The sequence below is a fragment of the Cydia amplana genome, chromosome 12, assembly GCF_948474715.1.
Source record: "Cydia amplana chromosome 12, ilCydAmpl1.1, whole genome shotgun sequence".
NCBI classification, from domain to species: domain Eukaryota; kingdom Metazoa; phylum Arthropoda; class Insecta; order Lepidoptera; family Tortricidae; genus Cydia; species Cydia amplana.
This window is the reverse complement of record NC_086080.1, coordinates 2,612,623-2,636,342: the sequence shown is the minus strand read 5'-3', so window position 1 is coordinate 2,636,342 and position 23,720 is coordinate 2,612,623. Positions and strand designations below refer to the sequence as shown.

Sequence of the window (23,720 nt, the reverse complement as noted above, 5' to 3'; positions counted from 1 at the left end):
TTAAACTTTAATCTGTTCAACGCAGAGTCGTGGAATGTATTGGGCCCCATACATTCCACGACTCTTCTCTTTCCGCACAGACTTTACCTACCGTTTGGATTCAGACTACACCAGTCATAATGCCTTAACTTTTATTATGGCAACACTATCTTTGACATGGTTCTTCCGATTCTTTTGTATGCTTCGGAAACATGGTGTTTGTACAAAGGCGACATTCGCTTGCTAGACACGTTCCACTTACGCTGTCTACGTTCCATTCTACGTATAAAATGGCAAGATCGCGTTCCCAACACTGAAGTACTTCGTCGCTGCAAGATGCCTGGCATGGAGGCTCTCTTGATGAAGGGACAGCTAAGATGGTGTGGGCATGTTTGGCGTATGAGTGATTGCAGACTACCGAAAGCCGTTTTCTACTCCCAGCTATCAGCTGGTAAACGGAAGCAAGGTGGGCAGCACCTACGTTACAAGGATGTGCTTAAGCGCCACCTAACTGCCTGCGGTATACCACCTGACAAATGGGAGGAGCTTGCTTCTCAGCGGCCAGAATGGCGTTCTCGCGTTAAGTTGAGCGTAAAGAACTTTGAAGACGCGCGTCTCACTGATCTTGATGCGAAACGTCAGATACGTAAATCCCGGCCGAAACCCTCCTACAATTATACTTACAATAGTTCTGGTCAACTTTACTGCCCCACCTGCGATAGAGTTTTTAAAAGTAAGTTCGGCTTTGCCAGCCATATCAGAGCTCACGCTCGTAATTAGCTAGGGTCGCCGTTGCCGATTACGGCATGGATATAAGAGAGAGAAGAGAGAGAGACACAGAGACATTCCGTGACGTGGTGTATGTTTAGTCTGTATCAAAACCATAACAGATTCTAAAATCAGAATACTGCTCTCCTATACTTATTCTATAGTTGTTGTAGGCAGTTGTAGGCGTAACAAGATTCTACCGGATGACCTAATTAGGCTCTGGGAACTCGGAAAATACAAATAATTTCCAAGATTACCGAGTTTTCTTAATTAAGGCACGAAACAAGTAACTAATTAAAGTTTGCTATGAATAAAAATGATGATCAATTTATTTCATACATTAAGGGGACGGTATATGACGTTTTCGATTTAGAGCTCACTTTGTGCAATCAATTTGTTCAAGAAATGTTTAATAACTGCATTAAATTATACGTAAATTTGTTCACGAAGAAGCCGTGTACCGGCTCTTCACGGCATAATATTTTTTATTTGCTGTAATTCTCTACAAATCGACACTAAAAGTATCCAAAAATCAAAATATGGAGTTCCGTTTGAGCAACACGCATTACAGTTTTGCCTTTAACAGTAATTGAGTTGTTGTGTGATTTTGAAAGCTAGATAACTAAACTAGCAAATTATTATCTACTTATATTTTTACTCACAAATACAACACAGAAATTCAATCCCAAATGTAAACTTTCGTACAATTTCCATACATTGACGACATCACTCAAAATTCTTCTTCGAGTCAGATGGCCGCTGGCCTTGGATCGAAGCAGACGTGTACATCGTCGTAGCTCGTTTTTGACATTATTTAGACATTTCATCATATACGCATACGAAAATGTATACCAGTAGATAAATTGTATTTCAAAAAATAGGGTAAATAAATTTATTTAAAATTTGATTTGTTGTTATTTACAGGTCGTAACGATCGAAAACAGCAGTAAACTATCCTAAAACAATACGATTACAATTGAATTTAAGTAACTTGTTCCTTCAAAACCCGCTTAAAATGAAAAAAGTTTAAAGACTCGTTTTACTGATTGGGATTGATTTTCATTATGCTGGTATCAATTTTGCGTCATTAAAAAAAAGTATATGACTTCTGTACGTCAATGACATTTGATGTCAATTGTAATCTTGTATTTACGTTAGAGAATATTATATATTCATTTAAATATTACTTACCTATTAATACGAAGCGTAATTCGTTTAATACCTGAAAGTCTTAGTGTCTACACCTACTTTGTTGCCGTTCGTTCCGTCTATATGTGTGCGATTACGTGCTGTTCTCAATAATCAAGAAACAAGCCATAATCTTCAAGAATAAAATAACAGCAAGACCAGCATTTAGTACTAACTAGTTTTTGCGGATTTGGAGACAAGAGATGAAGCTTACAGGCTAATACCGCTGCGGTCTGGTTATTGTTATGTGTATATATCGAGTATTATATAAATTTACTATAAAATAACAATGTTTTATTTCAATGACATTATGTGCGTAGGTATGTATGTTTCGGTGATTATAAGAATTTTGTCCACACAATAATTGTGCAAAGCAGAGACTGCATCATGCTTTCTTTACGGTATAAGCGGTATGGTACCGTTATTATTTATCAATACCGGTTCGTTTTGAAGGTAAAACTATACCGGTTGAAATACAAAGTACGGTACCGGTATAAAATTACAGCAGGGACAACCATTTTTATAGGTGTACAGTCAGCTGCAGAGAAAAGGTACGACCAGATAGATAATTGTATGCAGGGGTGGTACCTTTTCTCTGCAGCTAGCTGTACCTAAACCATCATTGACCGAGCGTTGGCGAAGGTCTCCGTTTCAACTTGGGCAAAAATGCTTTCGTATGTACGAATTCTTCTCCTTTGCATATCACATTTCTCAACTGATTCTCGTGAAAATTCGGTAGTCCGATATAATTATTCGGTTTCTTTTTTTTTTGAAGAATTTAAAATAGGCAGAAATTGTCATAAAGGACTTACGCGCCAGTAGGGTCTGTGACACTTAAGACCACTGCGATTATTAGGTACTTACTGGCCCCTATTTCACCACGACCACGGTGACAGGTGCGACAGTTGTCGACATCACTGTTGCTGACGTCACAGGCCTCCATAGGCTACGGTAACCGCTTACCATCGGACGGGCGATGTGCTTGTTTGCCACCAACATTTTAATAAATAAATAAACTCCATTATATTGCCACTAAAAAATTCTTATTTTGCGAAGCTAATGACAATTGTCACAAGAAACACGGCAACTGTATCGAAATTGCGACACAGAACTCATTTCCTGTCAAGACTTACCGAAAATTCTTTGAAAAATCTTGTGACAATTGTCACAAGATTTTTTCGCGAGAGAAATGTCTGTTTTATCCGATATAATAAAGTTTTTTTTTTTAATAATAGGTACAATGACGGTGGCAAACACGAATACGGCCCGCCCGATGGTAAGCGGTAACTGTATTATTAAATTGTACAACGGGACTTAATCGCGTATCTAAGTTTTAAGATTTACCTCCGACGTTTCGAGGACGGCGTTGTCCCCGTGGTCTCGGAGAAGACTGGCTTAAGTTGACATCAGCATCTTCTAACCGCGCGAGTTTTTCGAACTACCCGCACTTGGTCTTGTTTATCCGCTTGAACGTTTTGCGGTTCCGTTGTACAATTTAATAATGTGTAAAAATCGTGAAAGTTTAAATCAGTGTTAGCGGTAACTGTAGTCCATGGATGCCTATGGCGTCAATAACAGTGATGTTTTTGTCGTACCTGTCACCGTGGTGAAATAGGGGCCAGATTACGCCGCGCCGCGTGGAACGTGAGGTGCATTGGGGTAAATGCATACCATTCACTCAAGGAAAATAATCTCCCTTATAAGATCACTCGTGTGTCTGCCATTTTGTTAAAGCCAATTTTCACCGTAACTACTGGACTAGTTCAATTGAAATTTAGTACACATATGTCAAGTAAGGAAGTAGTAAGTCGGTGATCCGAAGATGAGTAACGTAAATAAATGAACTTTTAACTTTGCGGCGATTTTTGGTATCATGTGACATATCAGATATAATACATAATTATAAGTAGGTGAGCAAAAATGTACCATAACCTAACTCAGAATTGTATCACATAAATACATATACAATAATCTTTAATAGAAAAAAACCGACTTCTCTAACTACTAGCCTAACCCACTTAACGGCGCTTATACTTTATTTGGTAATATGTACCTATACATTTTATGGTAATCATAGTGTTTTTTTAGTTTAAGTATCATAGTGGTTCTCCGGATCAAGATCCGGGTCCGGGTCCGGATCCGAGTCCGGCTCCGAGTCCGAGTACGGGTCCGAGTCCGAAGTCCGGGGCCCAGTCCAAGTCAAAATCGAAATTCAAAATCACTAAACGTGTAGGTACTATGCGTCGTTGAAGAGTTCTGTTCTGATCATCATCAGCAGTTCCACTTCATCAAATCCCACAGTTTTTAATGTAAATGCTTGATTTTCTGATGAAAATATATAAAATTCTATACATATGCCTTTAAAATTTGAGGAGTTCCCTCGATTCCTCATGGATCCCATCATCAGAACCGGGTTTTGACAAAAACGGGACCAATCTGTATGCATATACATACAATCAAAAAAAAATTTTCAAAATCGGTCCAGTAATGACGGAGATATGGAGTAACAAACATAAAAAAAAATAAAAAAAAAAAAAAAAAAAAAAAAACATACAACCGAATTGATAACCTCCTCCTTTTAGATTTGGAAGTCGGTTAAAAAATAGTTCAACGCCAAAAGATTAATGGAAGACCTATGTCCTATAATAGGTGAGTTGGTCTTAAACAAAAAATATGCAATAAAAATGTGTAACTGTGGAACCCATAGTGAATCCTACTCGTACATGATCGGTTTTTATATTATGTACCTATAAGATATTTTCTACTTTATACTTTATAAGTGTACCTACATAATATTTACTTATAAGCAGTTGTCACGTAAAATATTTGTAGATTTTTTTGGAAGTATGTGTCACATCATCATCATCTTCCTCGCGTTGTCCCGGCATTTTGACACGGCTCATGGGAGCCTGGGGTCCGCTTGGTAATTAATCCCATAAATTGGCGTGGGCACTAATTTTTATGAAAGCGACTGCCATCTGACCTTCCAACCCATAGGGGGTAAACTAGGCTCTTATTGGGATTAGTCCGGTTTTCTCACGATGTTTTCCTTCACCGAAAAGCGACTGGTAAATATCAAATGATATTTCGTACATAAGTTCCGAAAAACTCATTGGTACGAGCCGGAATTGCAATTCGCACGCTCTTACCGCTAGGCCTCCAGCGATTTTTTTGAAGTATGTATAGCACAAAAAAAAAGACATTTAAGGTAGGTAATTAAAATACGGTATAAACATTATTGGAGAAGACTTGGAGGAAGTGTCATAGGGATCTACATTCGATGCGTGGAAAACAAGTTCTTTTGTCTAATTATAATCCATCGGCAATCACGCGAGCGCATAAAACGAAAATCATTTTTTTTTCACTCCCTAAAACTCCCTTAACCTAATAACAGTAAAACAAAAAATAAAATATAGAGGGTTACCAACCAGCCAAAGAATTATAAGTAGATATATGCACTTATCCCAACGCACCTCACGTTCTACTCTGCACGGGGTTCATTGCCGCTCCTACCGCCGTAAGTAACTATCAACACCTACATTATCAAGGCTACGATCGAAGATAATCGCTTCAGCACTGAAATAATACCGGTGGAATACCGGTATAATATTTTTTATTTTAATTGTATTAATTTAATAGTGAAACAAAAGGCGAATATACCACATAAAAGTAAATCGGTAAAGATATTAGGGGTACATTAGCCAACACTGTTTCCATATATTTTCAAATTTTATTTTGTCCGCCTTAATTAAATTTTGCACCCTGCCGGAACTTTATTTATTTAAATTCTCATTTAATTGATTTTGAGCCTTATGAAAAGTCGTATAGAGTAGTAAATAAAATTTTACATCTGACTTAATGACATCTGGTTTTATTCGGTTTAACTTTAGAAAACGCGTATCTCGACAAAGCCATAATGTAGAAAATTGTCAACAACCAAATGAATTATTAGAATTTAAATACGTCACGTGTGACATGAACAGACAAGGAAAGCAAGATTAAATGTATTGTTTCTCTTTCTTCTTTCAATGGAACGCTTTTCCTAAAAGGAGGCCACTAAACTCAAAACGCTATCTTAAAAAAAAACTTGATGGGTCAGTGACCTGTCCCAGTAAAGTGAGGTAGTGTGCGTGAAGTGCGCTTGTGTGTGAAATGGGGTAAATTGACAGAATCTGAAAATTTACCCACCTCTACCGTCACCTTGATGTCTTTATGCAAAAATATTCAAAGTGACTTTCAATGAACAATGATTCTGCTTAATTAGTAAGTGTAAATTTATGCAATCACTCAAATAGACAAAATTTACGATAGGTAATACCTATTTAATTTATATATATTTGATTTTTTATTCTTTTAGAATACCGTAATACCACCCAACTAAGTATAGTACTAGGTACGTATATAACATGAAAAAAGCAACATATAAGAATAATTACATTATAACATTTACGTGGGGTACGGGGGCTTCACAAGGCGCTCAGCAAACGCCTGAGGTGACATCAATACTTGTAATTAATATCTTTTCAAAGATTTAAAGATTCAAAGATTCAAAGATTTTATTTGTTCAACATAGGTAAGTTACAAGATGTCTTTTACTTCCAATGTTTACGGAAAATAGATTTAAGAGCCAACAGGAGCTAAGATTTAAATATTTTAGGTAAATATACCCGTCTCGCTAACGGAAGCGGCTCCTAAAACTAGTGCGATAAAGACAAGGCGAAAAATCCTGCGTAAAAATATCAAAAATCGAGGTTTCGTACTCGACTGTTTCCTCCTCCAAAACTTAACCAATCGTAACCAAATTTGGAAATCTAAATGATTATGACATTATCTGTGTCGGACCGTTTTGCTTTTTTGACTAATTGATGTCAGTTTTGAATAGCACGCTTCTCATTGCGGCATAGTCAATTAGGCCATTTTGGCCATTTTTGAAGGGCTCTAGCGCCTTAAAAAACAAAAATATCAAAAAAAGCAAAACGGTCCGACACAGATATTGACAATATTAATCTGTGTTGAAAAAATCATTGCTCTAGCTTCAAAACCCACGGAGGAAACAGTCGAGTACGTTTGTATGGAGTAATGACCACTCCTGTTGGCTCTTAATAGTATTATATGTTCCGTCTCCTACGGCCCGATTCGAACAATGCTTATAAGAAGTCACAGCGGTACGATACCGATCTGTCAGTGTCAACTTCAACCAAAAAACGTCACTTTTAGAATAGAATAGAATACATTTATTCGTAAGCACACAAACGAGACAATACATAATATAAAAGAAACATAAAATAAGATTGAAGTGCCACGAAATGGCCTCATCTCAGCATGTTGCTGGTGGCTTCCAGCGCTGATCTTCCGATGAGACCATCAAGTGAGAAGAATCACACTGACACTGATAGATCGGTATCGTACCGCTGTGACTGCTTCTAGGTAAGTATTGTTCGAATCGGGCCGCTAGTTTCAGTTTACGATATTTACAAATCCTTCAAAATCCTTTCGCGGCGCGTCGTCGACTTGAGGACTCTTATCCCTTCTGCGTTTGACGGATTTCCATAAAATCTTGGATTTTCTTTGAAAATTGGGTCTTTCTTTCCACGTCGTCGAACAAAACGCTTTGACGTTGCGATATTAAAAACTCCAATTTTTTCTTTTGAAAAAGACGGACAATAATCTCAGACTGAGTATAAAGTAGACGTGACGTAGTAATAATACCAGGATCGAACGGAATGGTATGCAACTTTGACAGACTGACTGACAGAGACAGTAAAATAATTGCTTTTATCTTTGTAAGAGTCGAAAATTTTATTGTTACGTCACACTAAAAAATAATTATAACTAACTCGGGTAGGATTGAGCGGGACACGTCTGTCGAATTCACCCAAATCGGTGGTCCACATTTGTCATGAATGATGACATGGCCACACTTTTACATTGCAAATGCAATGCAGAGTTAGATTGGTCCGACTACATGAATGCAGCCCCTTGTTAATATTTGTTAGCATTTGAGTCCTTTGAGTTCTATGCTTTGCTATTAGACTGCGACTAGAGCAGCGCTTATTAGCGAGGATAGGTAAACGAAGTGATTCCATTGGTCCTAAACATACCTATCTCGCCACGCAGGAACGGTTCTGAAGTTTTTAAGAGCAGAACCTCCTCAAAGCGAGTCGAGATTTTCAAATATAGACTCAAAAGAGTTGAGTTCCTACCAACACTACCCCTTGTCCAAAATTACTAAACGAGCCAAAGCAACGTCAAGTATTCAGTCATAAAAGCGAGGGACAGCATTCTTGACGTGACTCGACCGTACTAAATGCGGCTACCCGTCCCACGCCCTTTCAGCGGTCCACAAAAGCCGAGACATAAAAGATATGTTAATTTACGGCGTCCTAATCCAAAACAAAGAGTAATACGGCTCTTGTGAGGGTCTTTATTACATTTTTATGCTAAGTTTCTTAACAAAGATGAGAGTGTTAAGTTACTTTAGGACGGCAAAGTATTATGGTATGTCCTCAGTGGAATTTATTGCCTGAAACACTGAGACGTTTTAGCTTTGTAGTATGTGAATATTGCTAGTGTGGAATTTATCGAAGTAAGGGCTCTTTTCCACGGAAACAACCCGTTTTTTGCAGGTACGGTTTTCTGCAAGATCCCGTTTAGTAGGCAATTGTTACTCTAGCACGTCCACTTTGTCAGTAGCAAAAGGCGGAAAATTAAAAAATAAATATAGGCGCTAAGGGTCGACCTCCCGTAGAAAATTAGATTTTCGCGCCTTTATTTACTGATAAAATGGGTGTGTTTTAGTACAGTTTACGTGTTTATATACTTACGTTCACACAGGCATCTTGATTACAGTATCAAGCAGAAACCGATCCGTTCGAATTTAGCTATTCGGCTTTGCCACTACAAATTGTTTGACATTGTCCAGTAAAAAATACTATCCATTTTAGTTATAAAAATAGTTTAAAGGGTGTTCCCATTAGCTCCCTGCATACCATATTTTGCTGGATGTGTCCTGTATGCTCATTCTTATTTCTTTACCGCAAAAAACAGAATGCAAACTATGTGTATTACCTATGATTGCTGATTGATTGCGAGATTCAGTAAAAAATCGTTCCCGCTGAACTGAACCTCATCAGTTAAGGATTTCGTTGCGTGTTCCATTTCCGAAAACTTTTGGCTGTGGCGGCGATTCCAGTATTCGTTGCGGATGGCACGCCTATCGTGTCATACGCCATGCGTTAAAAACATTGGTGACACGCCTGTCGTGCCATCCGCATCGAAACGGTTAATAGGCTTTAACCATAATTCTTTGTTCCAGAGTATTCCAAAAAATGCTATACCAAGCGCCGAGTCCTCAAAGGAAGAAAGAGCCTGCCCCTCGGGAGAATAAGCTGCGGTTGTTCCTGAAGCGATCCTCAGAACCGCTTCTGAACCTTCAAAATGCAGCACAACAGGTATCATGACAGTTTCTTTGCATGCAAGTGTGTGAATGTTTCATGTGACGACCCTTGCGACAAAGTATATAACACAGAGTGATTTTGTTATGTTTGGCCATATTCTAAGGAGTGAATATAAAATACTGAACAACTTTTACTATGTAGCCAACACCGAAAACGCAAAAATAAATCTGCTGTCTCAAACATTTCGGCGTACCTATCATATGCCAATGTTTCATATGAAATAAAACTATTAAAACGGATTGTATCGCGAATATTGAATTTATTCTACATCCCGACGTTTCAAGTTTCAAATATACGCGATAAATTCAATATTACGCGATATAATCCGTTTTAATAGTTTTATTTTATGAGTAACTATCGCGGTAACCGAAGATAATATAATGTTTCATATGGAACAGCAGATATTTTTTTCGCGATTTCGGAGTTAGCTCCATAGTAAAATTTATTCAGCAGGTACTACATATTCGCTCCTCAGAGCTACCTATGGTCAGACATAACAAAATCAATCAGCTGTTTTTTTAACCCTTAGCCATATTTTGCGAATTAATAATACCCTTTCGTTATGAGCGAGTTTACTTTGGGACCAACCTTGAATACGAAAAAAAATTGCTGTTTTATACATTTTGGCTTATCAAATGTTGATGTTTTCTATGGAAAGCTCAATTTTTTTCTTGATTTCAGGATTGTGCCATTAGTAAATATTGCGCTCAGTATAATAACTGTATATTTATCTCACAGAATTTGGCTAAGAGTCGAAAACACACGCCGTATACGGACATAGTTACTTAAAGATATCCCTATAGTAATAAATCCCTTATTGGCTTTGCTTGAACATTATGAGGTATATAAGTAGAATCAATATCCTCGAGCTAACCAATTTTCCTCATTTCCCTCAAGGAATATCTTTCCATAAAGCGTCATTATTGAGCGAGGAAGACTCCCATATCCTTCAGGCCTTTTTTGCTAAAGTTTTATAGGATTCACTTGGTAGCGTTTCATCAAAATTGGATTTTAATGATGTTATCAACCGTGCGACATTGATTGAGAAGGTTGGTTGTTTTTAGGAAAATTCACAAGGATAAACGCTTTTATTATTTTTACAACAGAGATCCGCTTTCGCGCAGCAATTGGCTCCAATTCAAGAGGTAAAAACTAAATTAAACGGTGTTGTAGGGATACTTCATCAGTTCGAAGTTTTCAATGTTCTTGTAGGTACACATTTTTCAATTTAATTGCGTTTTTGTGTAGTTAGGATTGGTTCGTCTCTGCAAAATGGATCTTTTCCAACGTGGCAATTTATTTGATAATTAGGGTTTAATCGGTGTTGCATGCTTCATTTTGTCTGTTTATAATAAGTTTGTGAAGGTAAGGTTTAAATGTCGTGATTTTTGTAAGACACTTAATTTTTTCCTACTTTCACAGGTCATAATTGAAACACTACCTAGTGTTCAAAGAATAAACATGGTTTATAATTTTATTAGCTCAAATCAGACTCAAATTCATTTATTATTCATGTACTTATTGAAATGTTTTACTTTTTCTTGTTTATTCTCTGAAGAGCTTTCATTATGTTCTAAATGCAAATTTAAGCATGTGATTCAATCAATATTGTACTTATTTGAAAGTATTTTCATATCACAATCGCGCACAGTATTGTTTCTCAGCAAAATCTACATTTCGCTTAAATGATTACTCCACCTTGTATTTAAATATTGTGTTTTTAAGATTTTTATTCATACGTTCATTTACTCCGAATCCATTTATTGTATTTTCACAGTTTTAACATTGATATGTTACAATCGCTCACGTTGATTGGTGTGTACGAATCGCACTGCATATAGTGTCAAGATGGTAACATAAAGGCAGGTTTCCACCAGTGTGCAGCAGTGGGGCACAGGCATTTTTTTTTCTGAATATGCTTGTGCCCCACACTGGTGGAATCCCTTCTTAATAAGATCGAAACTTTATCAATTTGCAAAATCTGATTACGTTGGTCTGATTGTATTTCTTTATGTCCATCTAGCCGTCATCGCAGCAGCATCAGACGCTGATCATCGAGGAGTTTGAACCTGATGTGTTCCGTCAGCTCATTGAATACATTCACACTGGGTGTGTTACTCTGCAGCCCAGGACCTTGCTTGGTAAGTTTATAATTACTATAAATCTATCCAACTAAATAAGCCCCCAACCATGGTACATAGTATCTTCAATATCTTATATATCTTCGTATAGGTGTGACTGTTATTTCAATGTCGTAATTCTATGGTAATTAAAAGATGTTTACCGCCGCAAATGTGTAATTTTGCTCTCTCGCCGTGATATTTTTACTTACATTTTACTTACATATATCGGAATCTGGCGGTATAAATTGAATACAAACCTGTTGTTTTCTCGTACTTCGGCTTGTGTTTCTGTTTTCTTTTGTATTGTTTTCTTTTATTGAGGTGTGAAATCAAGAGTATTTGTATTGTACACATACATAAACATACATTTAATCACGCCTATTTCCCGGAGGGGTAGGCAGAGACCAAGGATTTCCACTTGCTACGATCCTGACATACCTCTTTCGCTTCCGTTACTTTCATAACATTCCTCATACACGCTCGCCGGTTTAGGGTGCTCTTGACCTGGCCTTTCTTCAGGATTTCCCCGATCTGATCGGAGAAAGTCCGCCGAGGTATGCCCCTTCCAACTCCCTCTTCTACTTCTCCCTTACACTCTCTTTGTCAGCCTTCTTTCACCCATTCTTTCCACATGTCCAAACTATCTCAAAATACCTTTCTCAATTTTTGTCACTACATCTTCGTTCAGTCCACACTTTTCCCTTATCACACTGTTCCTAATTCTATCTTGTAATCTCACACCACACACACTTCTCAACGCTCTCATTACCATTTGTATTGTATTATACAATAACATTACAGACTGTAATGTAATTTACAGTAGTCTTATTATTTAGACTTAGTGAACTGAGTCACTGAAAAATAGCACTTTTAGAGATTTCCGTTTTCAAAATCGAAAACTGTGATGAACATGCACAGATTGATTTCTAAAAAGGGAACAGCAAAATCCACAGGGGATGGGTGTTTGCATAGGACGAGCATTGAAAATAGACGTTTGTGTATTGAACGGAATAGTTTCAAATAAAAAAACGAATACATGCCAGAAGCGAATATAAAGGATGTAGCGTTTAGTACGGATCAGAGGAAGGACTGATATTTTCCAAGATCATTAATGAATAATTAAATAATGAAGATTTAATGAACATACCAAATAAAGAAAACAGCGGCTATTTTAATTTATTTGACATTGGTGATTGTTTTTTGCAAGACAGAACTAAACATATTATTTCTAATTCTACTTTTGACAATAAAATTATCTTTGCGTCAAAAGTGGTTTTAGTCTGGATAAAATTAAATTCCCTTCGTTTGACTTGACTTTGAAAAAAAAAACTCCTATCTTGTTCTGTCATTCAAAAGAAAAATATACTATGTATGACTACAGAGTTATTGCGTTTCAACTTTGAGTAACAACTGTAAGATACGAGATTTTTTCAAAGTACCTATACTGACGATGTACTAATTTTATACGACAGCGTCTATGACTGAATACATCAGAAACATTTTAAGCGCCGTTTTAACTTTCTAAAAGTACTAATGTTGATTTTAAATACAATTCTACAAAAAGAAGATGACTGTGTGAGGTAACTCGCCAAAATCAAAAGGAAATGTTGATACTGTTAAATTAAATTACGGCTATACCAGCAATCAAATTCATAATATTTGCACAGCGTCCCTTGGATAAATAATTTCTGTTATACAAATATTTTATGTATATCCCTTTTTACTCAATTGCTCTTGAAACGAATTCATTTGTTAACAGAATCGCGTTTAATCAGTGTTTCTTTGTGAATTTGTTTATCTGCTCCCTTTATGGAAATCGTTTTGATACTTTGATTTATATTGCTTTTGTTTACTATACGTGTAGGTATTGATGCTTCCAATATTGGCACATTGTTTTTTAAAAGAATGTGCCCATATTGAAAAGTTTTTAAGTTTAGATTGAAAAATGTGTATCCGGAACCTTTTTCAGAAACTGTTTTGATAAAGTCAAGTGAAATAGAACAAAGAAATCATGAATGGTGTGATACAAACGACGTAGTATGATGTGAAGATAAAACAACGCTATTGGTTGTGTAGATGGAAGCAATTTTCTGATTATTATGGACTTTGTATTTATCAATAAGAAACAGATAGGTTCTATTAACAGGTGTTTTGTTGAAGTCGAAACTCTATTAGATAAAAATATAATTTGCCGAGCGCGAGCAAAGGTCTACGTTCCAGCTTAGACAAAAAATCGGAAGTTTAGATGTTTTCCTCTACGCCTTACCATGATGTCTTATTGCGGTTCTGTTTAGGACCTAAACTGAATTGCTAAAGGACGGAGCTACATAAGTCGCATAACTCCGTCCCTTAGCAATTTAGTTTAGGTCCTTAAGAGAATCGCAATAAGGCATCATGGTAAGGCCCCGGGTCGCAATTTTCAACCAATTCTGGTGAAAATTTGTGAGCAGGTTCAATGATTATTTATATACGCTCTCTACATTTATAAAAGAAAATGCTTCCCTACGTATTATTATATAATATTGAAACTTCAGATGAAAAAAGAATAAGGCTTGGAGCTTGAGTAGGTACCTAATCACTAAAAATTTCAATAAAGCCATTGGCAATCCGAAATGATTTGTTCGGTGGCGCGGAAAGAAATAAAATGGGACCAAAGATTCAATTTACGATCTAACAGAAAGTCCTTTTTAATCCGAGAGATTTATTTGTGAATACATTTAAATGATGGCTGGTTGTTCAGTATTTGGGATTCAGTAAACTTTAATTTTTGTTTCATTGCTAAAAGTTATAATTATGAACATGTATTAAGTAGATAAATAAGGAGAAAGTTTAATTTGCATTCCGTTTGTATTAGCGTTCCAATAAAATAGTCATAATATATCGGCTCCTTTATATGAAACGTCAAACCAAATTATTAGGTACCTTGAAGTACGTACTGTGTACTGTGCCCTCATTTAAGTTCTTTAAATCTTCTTTTTTTGTTGATTTTAAATTAATTGAATCCGCAAAAATAATATTTTTTGTTCACAGCATTCCTGTAACTAAATTCACAGTCCGCTGTGGTACAGATTTTTAATAGGACTTATTTATTTTATTATAAGAGGTAAATCATAACTTTCATAGTCTAAGATACGCTAATAAGGCCGACCTTCACCGACCTGCCTACCGGCGCGTAATAAGCATTTAGTACTACCGTACAGAAAGGACACTTCCTACAAAACCGAACTTTAACAGTGATTCAGGGTTGGATCATGATATCCCTTTCTAACTTATGGCACTATCCCTTTCGGCTATTTAGGGTTGTCAAAATTCAAGTCAATACCTATCTTATCTGTGGTCGTGCACGCAAAGGGACGTCAAGTTGTGTCAACCCTAATAATTGCTCGGAGCAATGCTGAGCTGAACGGAGTCGAGTTTGCCCGAAGTCAGGAGTGTCTCCCCACACTGCTACCGGATAAAATCTGGGGGCACGGCAGTGCCCCCGCCAAGTCGAGCGCGAAGCAAACACTGCCGTACCATCCTTTACTGGAACCATTTCGCCGCATTTTCAGGCCCCTATTTGAGAACCTCTGGATAAGACCAGAACGCAGAAATTTTCGTCATCCAGTAAGCTATAATCACATACTTAAAATCCAAAATTTCAAGTATGTAGGTCATTTAGTTCCGCAGTTAAGCGAAAGCAAAGTTTAGCATTTATGACACTCATTCATTCACTCACTCATGATCATCAGAATAGAATTAGTACTTCCCATAAACTCAGAGAGCTGAAATTTGGTACAGAGTTAGGGTTTAATGGCCACATAAAGGGTAAACCTAAAAATATTGCAATATCAGTCACGTTTTAAAGATCTAAGAACCGCATAAGTAAGTTTGTAATCCGATATAAAAATATATGATATTACAAAGTTACTGTTGCAGTTCCTACAAATAGTAGGTAAAGTAAAGGTACATTACGATGTACGATGTGAGTATGAATGAAGATATGTTTAGTTATGATATGTGTATACATAGTATGAGTACCCGAAAAGAAGGACTGCCTACAAAAAGAGATGAGATCCCATCAAAAACATTACATGTAAAAAGGTGCAAGTCTCGCAACGCTTTTACTACAAAAAAGTTTTGAGATGTAATGTGAAACTAAGTCGGTTATTTTAATCAGTGCCAGGGGATGTTAAAACCGTATCAATAAGATATCTTTAATTTGTAATACATATAATGACTTGGCAATCGCACATAATGCTTTACTAGTACCGTACTCGTAAATATGTGTAATGCTCAAACTGCAATTAGCGCTAGCGTTATGTTCAATTAGAATTATTTTTAATAGATGATGATGATCCTTTTGTAATTATGCAGCCGTGCGATGGCCAAGTCATTATACGTATTACAAATTAAAGATATCTTATTGATACGGTTTTAACATCCCCTGGCACTGATTAAAATAACCGACTTGGTTTCACATTACATCTCAAAACTTTTTTGTAGTAAAAGCGTTGCGAGACTTGCACCTTTTTACATGTAATGTTTTTGATAGGATTTATATTTTATAAAATATGAGTGAATTCATACATAACTTCGACTGTAAGTCTATTTACACCACCCCACCCGGGAAATATATAATATAGACCTTAGAAATAGTGTAGTCTAAACCGCATTAAAGCGACATCACGTCTCATGGCGTATACCATCCGATCCTGGCATCACACGAAAGCGTAATTACCTCTCCTTAATTAAAGCCTGAACTTCATTAAAGTTTACGGCGGCGTGCCCGAACAAGCTACGGAGGCCGATTCTGTTATGATAATTTAATTTAAATATAAATAAATAAATAGTCGGTTATAGAATGCCATGGTGTTGTTTCATTAGGCATCTCGCTCCCACTTATTGGTGCGCGTGTGTTGGTACAACTCAAGATCATATTAAACTAAGATCAAAACCGTATCGAATTGTTAAAACAAAATCGGCCACACGAAACGCCACTACTTGGCTTGTAGCCAAATTAATGATGGATTATTATTATTGCTTTAATTATTAGTAAGTTCAAGTATTAGGAAGTTAAGTAGTATTATTAAGCTCTAAAACTAACTGTAGGTATTTTGATAGTAGATTCTCGTTCGATAGGCGAATATTAATTGAACAACGAACACTGTAATGATTTAGATGCCCAATTTCACGACTCACGTTTCGCCGCTCTTGACGGAAGCCAATTATATCATGAAAACTAGTTCATTGTAAGTATACATGCTAGAGCTTTGTATGTATGTTGTTAACTAAGTAATATAATAGGTATTTAATGATCGTGACTATCGTGAGCGTTATTTAGAAGATTGAGAAGATATTTAAAAGAGCGGCGACGGACGGACGAACAGACTAAGATGATGAAGTAAGATTCCGTTTTTGCCATTTTCGCTACGGGACCTTAAAAAGTAGTTTATACGAAAACGCAAAAACGAATTTAATGATTAATTGATTATATTTGATGTATGTAATAAAAGAACCCTAAAAATACTACAATTAAATAGGGTCCATTTTGAAAAGTGGACCGTTGATAACAACCGATTACAAGGTTTGACGAAATATAAAGTGAGCCGATCTTGTTCAAACTTGTTCGAGAGATCGGCTCGCTTTATATTTCGTCAACCTTACCTACAGATCGATAAACTGTTTCATTATGCATTGAACGTGAAATCACCAAAGTCACTTAAAGTTGATGAGGGTATGTGTGAGACCCGCGTACTGAATTACCTGAGTCCTGAGATCTGAGTTATTTTAACATCACACAGGTTGAAAAGAGTTTGCACCGTCTGGCGGTGACAATAATAGATAACAACAGAGGCCTTACCATGATGTCCTTATTACGATTCTGTTTAGGATATACAGCCATATTCGAACTTTAAGATACGTCAAATATTAGATATCGAAACGATATGGATTGGATATGTCAGTGTCAAACGAGTGGTAAAAGTGACGTTTCTTCAAACAAAAACTTCATTTTTGACACTGACATATCTTGGTGATGTCTAATAGATATCTAGTTCAAAATCCGAATCGGGCCTCTAAACTGAATCGCTAAAGGACGGAGCTATATAAGTCGCATAGCTCCGTCCTTTAGCGATTGAGTTTAGTTCCTGAACAGAATCGCAATAAGGACATCATGGTAAGGCCCCAGGTAATTTGGAACACAAAGACGTGGAGTGGCATGAAAAGATAATGGGATTAAGAGGTAAAGGGACGGCCGTTTCTCCATACAAACATAGTCCTCATTTCCCTCTCTGGATATTTAACATTATTGAAAATATTTACACATAATTTGTTGTATATCAACCATAGACTATTATCATTCTAACCTTCAAGAAAAGAGCGTACTCCCATCTTAAAGGCCGGCAACGCGCTTGCAACCCTTCTGGTGTTGCGATCGTCCATGGGCGGCGGTAATCGCTTACCATCAGGTGATCCGTCTGCTCGTTTGCCTCCTATATCATAAAAAAAATTTAGATCCAACGTTAGACTTTATTAGATTTTTTGATTAAAATAATAATTTGGAGCGAAAAACAGATTTCATACAAACTTCTATAATAATTAAAAGATCGGAAACTTCAAACGCAAGGGCATAAGCTCTGTGGTTGATTGTGTCAAAATATTTTAAGTCATGTTAATAGAGTCTGTGCAAAAAAAGAAGAGTCGTGGAATGTATGGGGCCCAATACATTCCACGACTCTTCTCTTTCCGCACAGACTCTATCCAAAAAAAAGGCGATTTCGCGCGAGTCATCCACTTTCGTCTGTCAATGGCTTACCTTACTTAGACAACGCCGTTGGAGGGTACTGTAAACATCAAAATTAGATTTCAATTCAATTCCATTCTCGTAATCTCTCTAAATAAGATAATAAGTTTTTGACAAAAATTGAATTTTTGGTACAAGCTTTTATCGCTGACTGTACTTTTCTTACGACAGACAACTAATCCTCATCGAGACAATTCTAAAAACCCCTAACACAATTAGGTTGCGTTGTTTCATCACGGAGTTCCAATGGCCACCTCCTGTCTCCATCATCAGATCAGTTCGACAGTACCATATTATTGTATTGTCATCAAAACTACATACAGCTGCCAATTTTCATGACGCTACGATCCTTGGAAGATGGTTAAATTAGTTACCATAGACTCCATTACATGTTAGTTACATACAGGTCGAGAGTTCCTATGGCCACCTCCTGTCTCCATCATCAGATCAGTTCGACAGTACCATATTATTGTATTGTCATGAGAACTACATACAGCTGCCAATTTTCATGAAGCTACGATCCTTGGAAGATGGTTAAATTAGTTACCTTAGATTCCATTACATAGTTACATACAGGTCGACCTAATAAAAGCTTGTTAAAAATATTTACAAGTGTCTTTTAACAGAATCTCTGCCTTCTCTGCTTATATTTTATACAACTCTCACAAAAATAAGGTCGAGTCTGTAAGCGCTCTTTACGCTTCTTGCTACGCAGGGCAATCAATAGTTGAAGTGTAAGTTGAGTAGGTTTGAGCACCACTCGCCTCTGCTTCAATAAAGTTGTCTAGGTAATGGCTTTATTTACGACATCGCAGCCCTCATATATCACGTGTGGTACGAGGAAGAATGTGTTTTACGTTGGTATTTCATTATGTTGCCCGCGGTATTTCCGGACCGATACGACCTTTACTTTCAAGAAACGAGCGTACTAAGGCCGGCAACGCACTTACAACCCCTCTGGTGTTATTAGTATCCAAGCACCAGATTGGCGAAACTGGGTCTGAAGGGATTGTGAATTATAGTAGTTTATATGATTGCTACATAATGGAAAGCATTTAAATACGAGTGTGCGTTTATAAAACGAGCTGAAGGCGAGATAAAGGTTAAATATAGAGAAAGAGCGAGAGGTTTTCACAGATAAGAAATTTGTTCTACGTAATAAAATAGTTTATCTTAAAGTTGACTGAAATTCGGGTTTTTTGAACGCATAATAGATGGTTTATATATGATCTGTGTAGATCAGGGGTTCCCAAAGTTGATTGGGCTCCGACCCACCTAACAAAAACTGCCAATTATGAGGCCCAACTCCTAGCCGCCTTAAAAAGGGGGTATAAAAAAGTATTGGTGACAATCATATTTCCTAGTAGTTTCAGGGCCCACTCAATATTCGCTCGCGATCCACCAGGTCACGACTAGGGTTTTCAATCCGGATCCGGAATGTATGAAATTATCCGGATCTGGATCCGGATCCGCGGATCTTCCCATACATTTCAGATCCGTCGTGCAAACCCGTCATGACCAATAGTTTAGGAAATGCTGGTGTAGATAAATGTATTAACTTAAGTTTTTCGATTATTCCAGGTGTGATGAATGCAGCAGACTACTACGGCTTGGACGAGCTCCGCCGCGCGTGCGCTGGTTTTGTCCAGTGCTGCATCACCGTGGACACGGTGTGCGCTTTGCTGGCATCTGCTGAGCGTTATATCCAGTATAAGTGCACCAAGTCTTTGGTGCAGAAGGTAAGTTTGTTAGTTAAAGAATTTTGTCGGACACCTGCAACACCTAGCACATGATTGGCGCGACAGTATCTCGCGGCGAGATAGACTTCCTGTCTTTTTCTGTGTTAATAAAAGAGGGACGGGCGGACGGGTAGTCCATCTCGCCGCGAGATACTGTCGCGCTAATCATGTGCTAGCCCGGCAGTGGGGTTGGTAGTCCGAAGATGAGAGTACAACGCTATTTTCTTGAAAGCTTGAAGGTCGTATCGGTTCGGAAATATCACAGGCGACAGTTCATACCACAGTTTAGCTGTGCGAAACAAGGTTCTGGAGATACGCTCTTAAAGACTGCCAACCATCTAAATGGTGAAGGTGAATTTTATTTCGCGTAGAACCATTGACCACTGACAATGTATGATTAATACAAATAAAATGAATATGAATATGAATATGAACTTCGGCGGCTAAGATCCTTCAGAAGAGGTAGCGAGGAGGTTCAGAGGAGGTTTCAGAAGAGGGAAGGGAGGTAGGGGAGGTTGGAATACCTGCATGAGCAGTAACGCCTAGCTAAAATACTGTAGCAGTAATGCTGGCGTAGCCTGAATCCAAACATTACCTTTAAAATATTAACCCCCTAACAAACTACCAGTGAAACGGTCCTCACATCTCTAAACGCTGGAAACCTCACATAGTTATCTGAACTTTATGTTAACAGTCATTAGTATTCATAGCCTCGAAGCTCATGAATAAATGTATGGCAAGTCGGGGCACTATAAACGCTCTATGAAAGTAAATGGCGCTAACTCATGAACGGTGTGCTTAGCTTAATTGAATTGGGGGTATGTACTCGTAGATATTGCACTAGTGCGGATACTAATAAAGTTATAGTACATTACGATACAAATGCGAAAAGTAGGGAATTCCTAACGAGTGGCGATTTACCTTTTCGCACGTGTATTGTACAACGTTTTACAGAATTTGTGCTAATTGCACTAGGGCGGTAAAGTAGCACCATATGTACTGTAGTCTGTAAAAGTAATTTGATTTCTATTTATTGTTATTAGGAAGTTAATTTGTATTGGAATAACTGTAACAATTAAGAACGGTAAATGTTATAAAGGTAATACTCAGCCAGTTATAACAAATCTCGTTATCGTCCATTTTTACATTAACACAGATTTTTTTTTAAATACAACTAGATTATCTTTTCCACAGCTCTTGGAGCCTGAGATCCGCTTAGTAACTAATTCTTTAACGAATTAACAGGAGTAAGTATGTTAATTCGTTGAAGAATTATTTACTAGTTACTATAGGAGGCAAACGCTTTTATTATTGTTTGCCAGAACTCGTGAGTGGCTTGGTATGTTATGATAACACATTATATTTCTATCGTTCCAGGTTCTGGAGTTCGTGGACGAGCATGGAAACGAGGTTCTCAACTTGGGCTCCTTCACCCTCCTGCCCCAACATGTCGTCAGGCTTATCCTCGCCAGGGACGAGCTTAGAGCAGACGAGTTTACTAAGTTTCAGGTAAACCTTCTTGTATAAACTAAATAGCTGATACTAAAGAAAAAGTCACCAAACCCTTCAGTGATGAAGGCTGGTTTCGAACCAGCCTAGCCAAGGTGACAATCGCTATCGCGTCATTTTGTATGGGATTTTGAGTTTCCAAAACGTCCCGCCTGGCGCGCTGTTCAAAATCCCATACAAAAATAGACATAAAAATAATGTAAACGCGAACGCTCGTCATGCTATTGAATGAAATGAACACTAAGCGTTGAGATGTATTGTATGCACTGTGCAGGCTTTCTGACGCTTCACGGTCTTCTGCTACCCACCTATACAAAGTTGGTGGCCGATTTGAGTACCTTATTGTTGTTATTTATATAAATTACCATAAATTCCAGGCGGCCCTCATGTGGAGCAAGAAGTACTGCGACACGAACCCCAACATCAACCTGAAGGAAGTAATCGGGAACTTCCTCGAATACATACAGTTCCATAAGATCCCGGCCAACGTGCTGATGCGTGAGGTGCACCCGCTGGGACTGGTGCCCTACTCCATCATCATGAACGCGCTCGCTTATCAGGTGCGGTATTGTGCCTTGGTTTCTTCATCTTGCCCTATATCTTATCTCTGGTCGAGGATTTTTCAAGTGAATAACGGTAAGAGTTCTTATGAAAAGGAGTAAGGCCAATGTGGGTAACATCGGCATATAAAATTTATTGGAAATACCGTCATTAAGGATGACTCACGCGTCATTAGGCGAGCCGCATGCTTTTGTTACCCACCTTGGAGTCTCTTGATAAAATAATATCAGGCAACGACAGTCTTAAATAATATAAGACTCTTGTCGTTAATACCAGCAGTATCAAAATAGTGACTTATTTATATTTATAAATAATTTAGCTTACTTGTAAGTGACGTTTAATTCCATCCGCTTTGTTGAACTGTCTGATGCATGCCGCCGTATGCTTATTTTTTATATCGCTTTTAGAAAATGCATAATAGTCTTAATTAGAAGTAGGACGTTTATTAGAGTGCTGAAAACGCTCTTGTTGCAGGCAGACCCGGCCAGCATAGATCCAGGCAAGCTGTCCCCGGCGCGGGTCCGGCGCGCGGGACGCTCCATGTCCGTGCAGTCCTCGCTCGACCCCTACGGGTCCAACACCACCATCTCCTCCACCGGCTCGAGCGACGTCCCGTCGTCCGACTCTCGGCACAACTAACGCGAGGGGAACCTCCCCCGTCCCGCGCCTGAACCCATCCCTGGCCCTTCCAACGCCCCCACTGCTCCACTCTCTGACAAACCTCCAGACAAGCCCCCCGAAAAGCTCGGACTCTTCTCTTCTATCAAAAGAGCTGCGAGCAAGAAGTTCGGGGACCGCCGCTCTCCTACCCCCAAAACCAGAGAACCGCGATCTAAATCGGACTCTATAAAGCATGCAGCGCTCACGCGACAAGTTTCGGAAGCCGCTGCCTCAGGTGATCCGACTTTTGAACGATGCAGACCTAAGAAGAGAGATAGCGAAACTGAATTCCCTGTACGCAAGTCGACTTCTGAGATTTCCGAAAGCTTCCCGTTCGTGAGGCGTGCGTTAGCTGAGATAGAAAACGGCTTGAATTACTTCAGAAAATCGGTTGCTGAGTCTGGAGAATCTAAGCCGTTGTCGCTTCGTACAGAGCCGCTTGTGGTGGTGGCGGCTGCTGAGGATGAGACCCCTGCGTCGCCACCGCCACCGATGGGTTTGAAAGAGCGTCGGGGCTCCCGAGGTTCCCCTTGTGCTAATCTTCCACCGCTCATGCTGCCTCCGAGTACTCCAGATCCGTCGCCGGGTCGTCTGTCGCCGAACCGCTTATCTCCGCAGCGAAGTTTGTCTCCGAAAGAGCCGCAACGAACGCAAGAGCCATCTTCAGCGAGCGCAATACCTTCTACCAGTCAACAATCTTCAATGAGTCAGCTAACTTCATCTAGCCAGCCGTCGTCAGCGCCACCCCGCGATCCTCCGCGGCGAACTCGTACTCGTTCTGAAATGCCTCCCGATCCGCCTCCCAGGTCACCTCAAACTCCCCGTCCAGCCTCTGTTTCTCCTAAACACACGTTCGCTTTCAGGATAGTGATGAAGAAAGTGGAAAGTACACCAAACACCTCATTTGACAGACCCGACCAATGAGAGTACCTCCTTTAAGCGCGGCCGCTGT

The 23,720-nt window shown here is 38.5% G+C and overlaps 1 protein-coding gene across 1 annotated transcript in view; it reads left to right on the top strand.

The window, feature by feature from the left end:
• Positions 1-22,747, top strand: part of LOC134652862 (serine-enriched protein) — a 31,426-nt gene extending 8,679 nt beyond the window's left edge. The window contains exons 3-9 of the mRNA XM_063508061.1: positions 9,251-9,386; positions 10,499-10,537; positions 11,416-11,533; positions 19,881-20,038; positions 21,416-21,547; positions 21,925-22,107; positions 22,583-22,747. Of these exons, the coding sequence (XP_063364131.1) occupies positions 9,251-9,386; positions 10,499-10,537; positions 11,416-11,533; positions 19,881-20,038; positions 21,416-21,547; positions 21,925-22,107; positions 22,583-22,747 (931 nt within the window). The remainder of the gene's footprint in view (positions 1-9,250; positions 9,387-10,498; positions 10,538-11,415; positions 11,534-19,880; positions 20,039-21,415; positions 21,548-21,924; positions 22,108-22,582) is intronic.
• Positions 22,748-23,720: the final 973 nt, after the last annotated feature.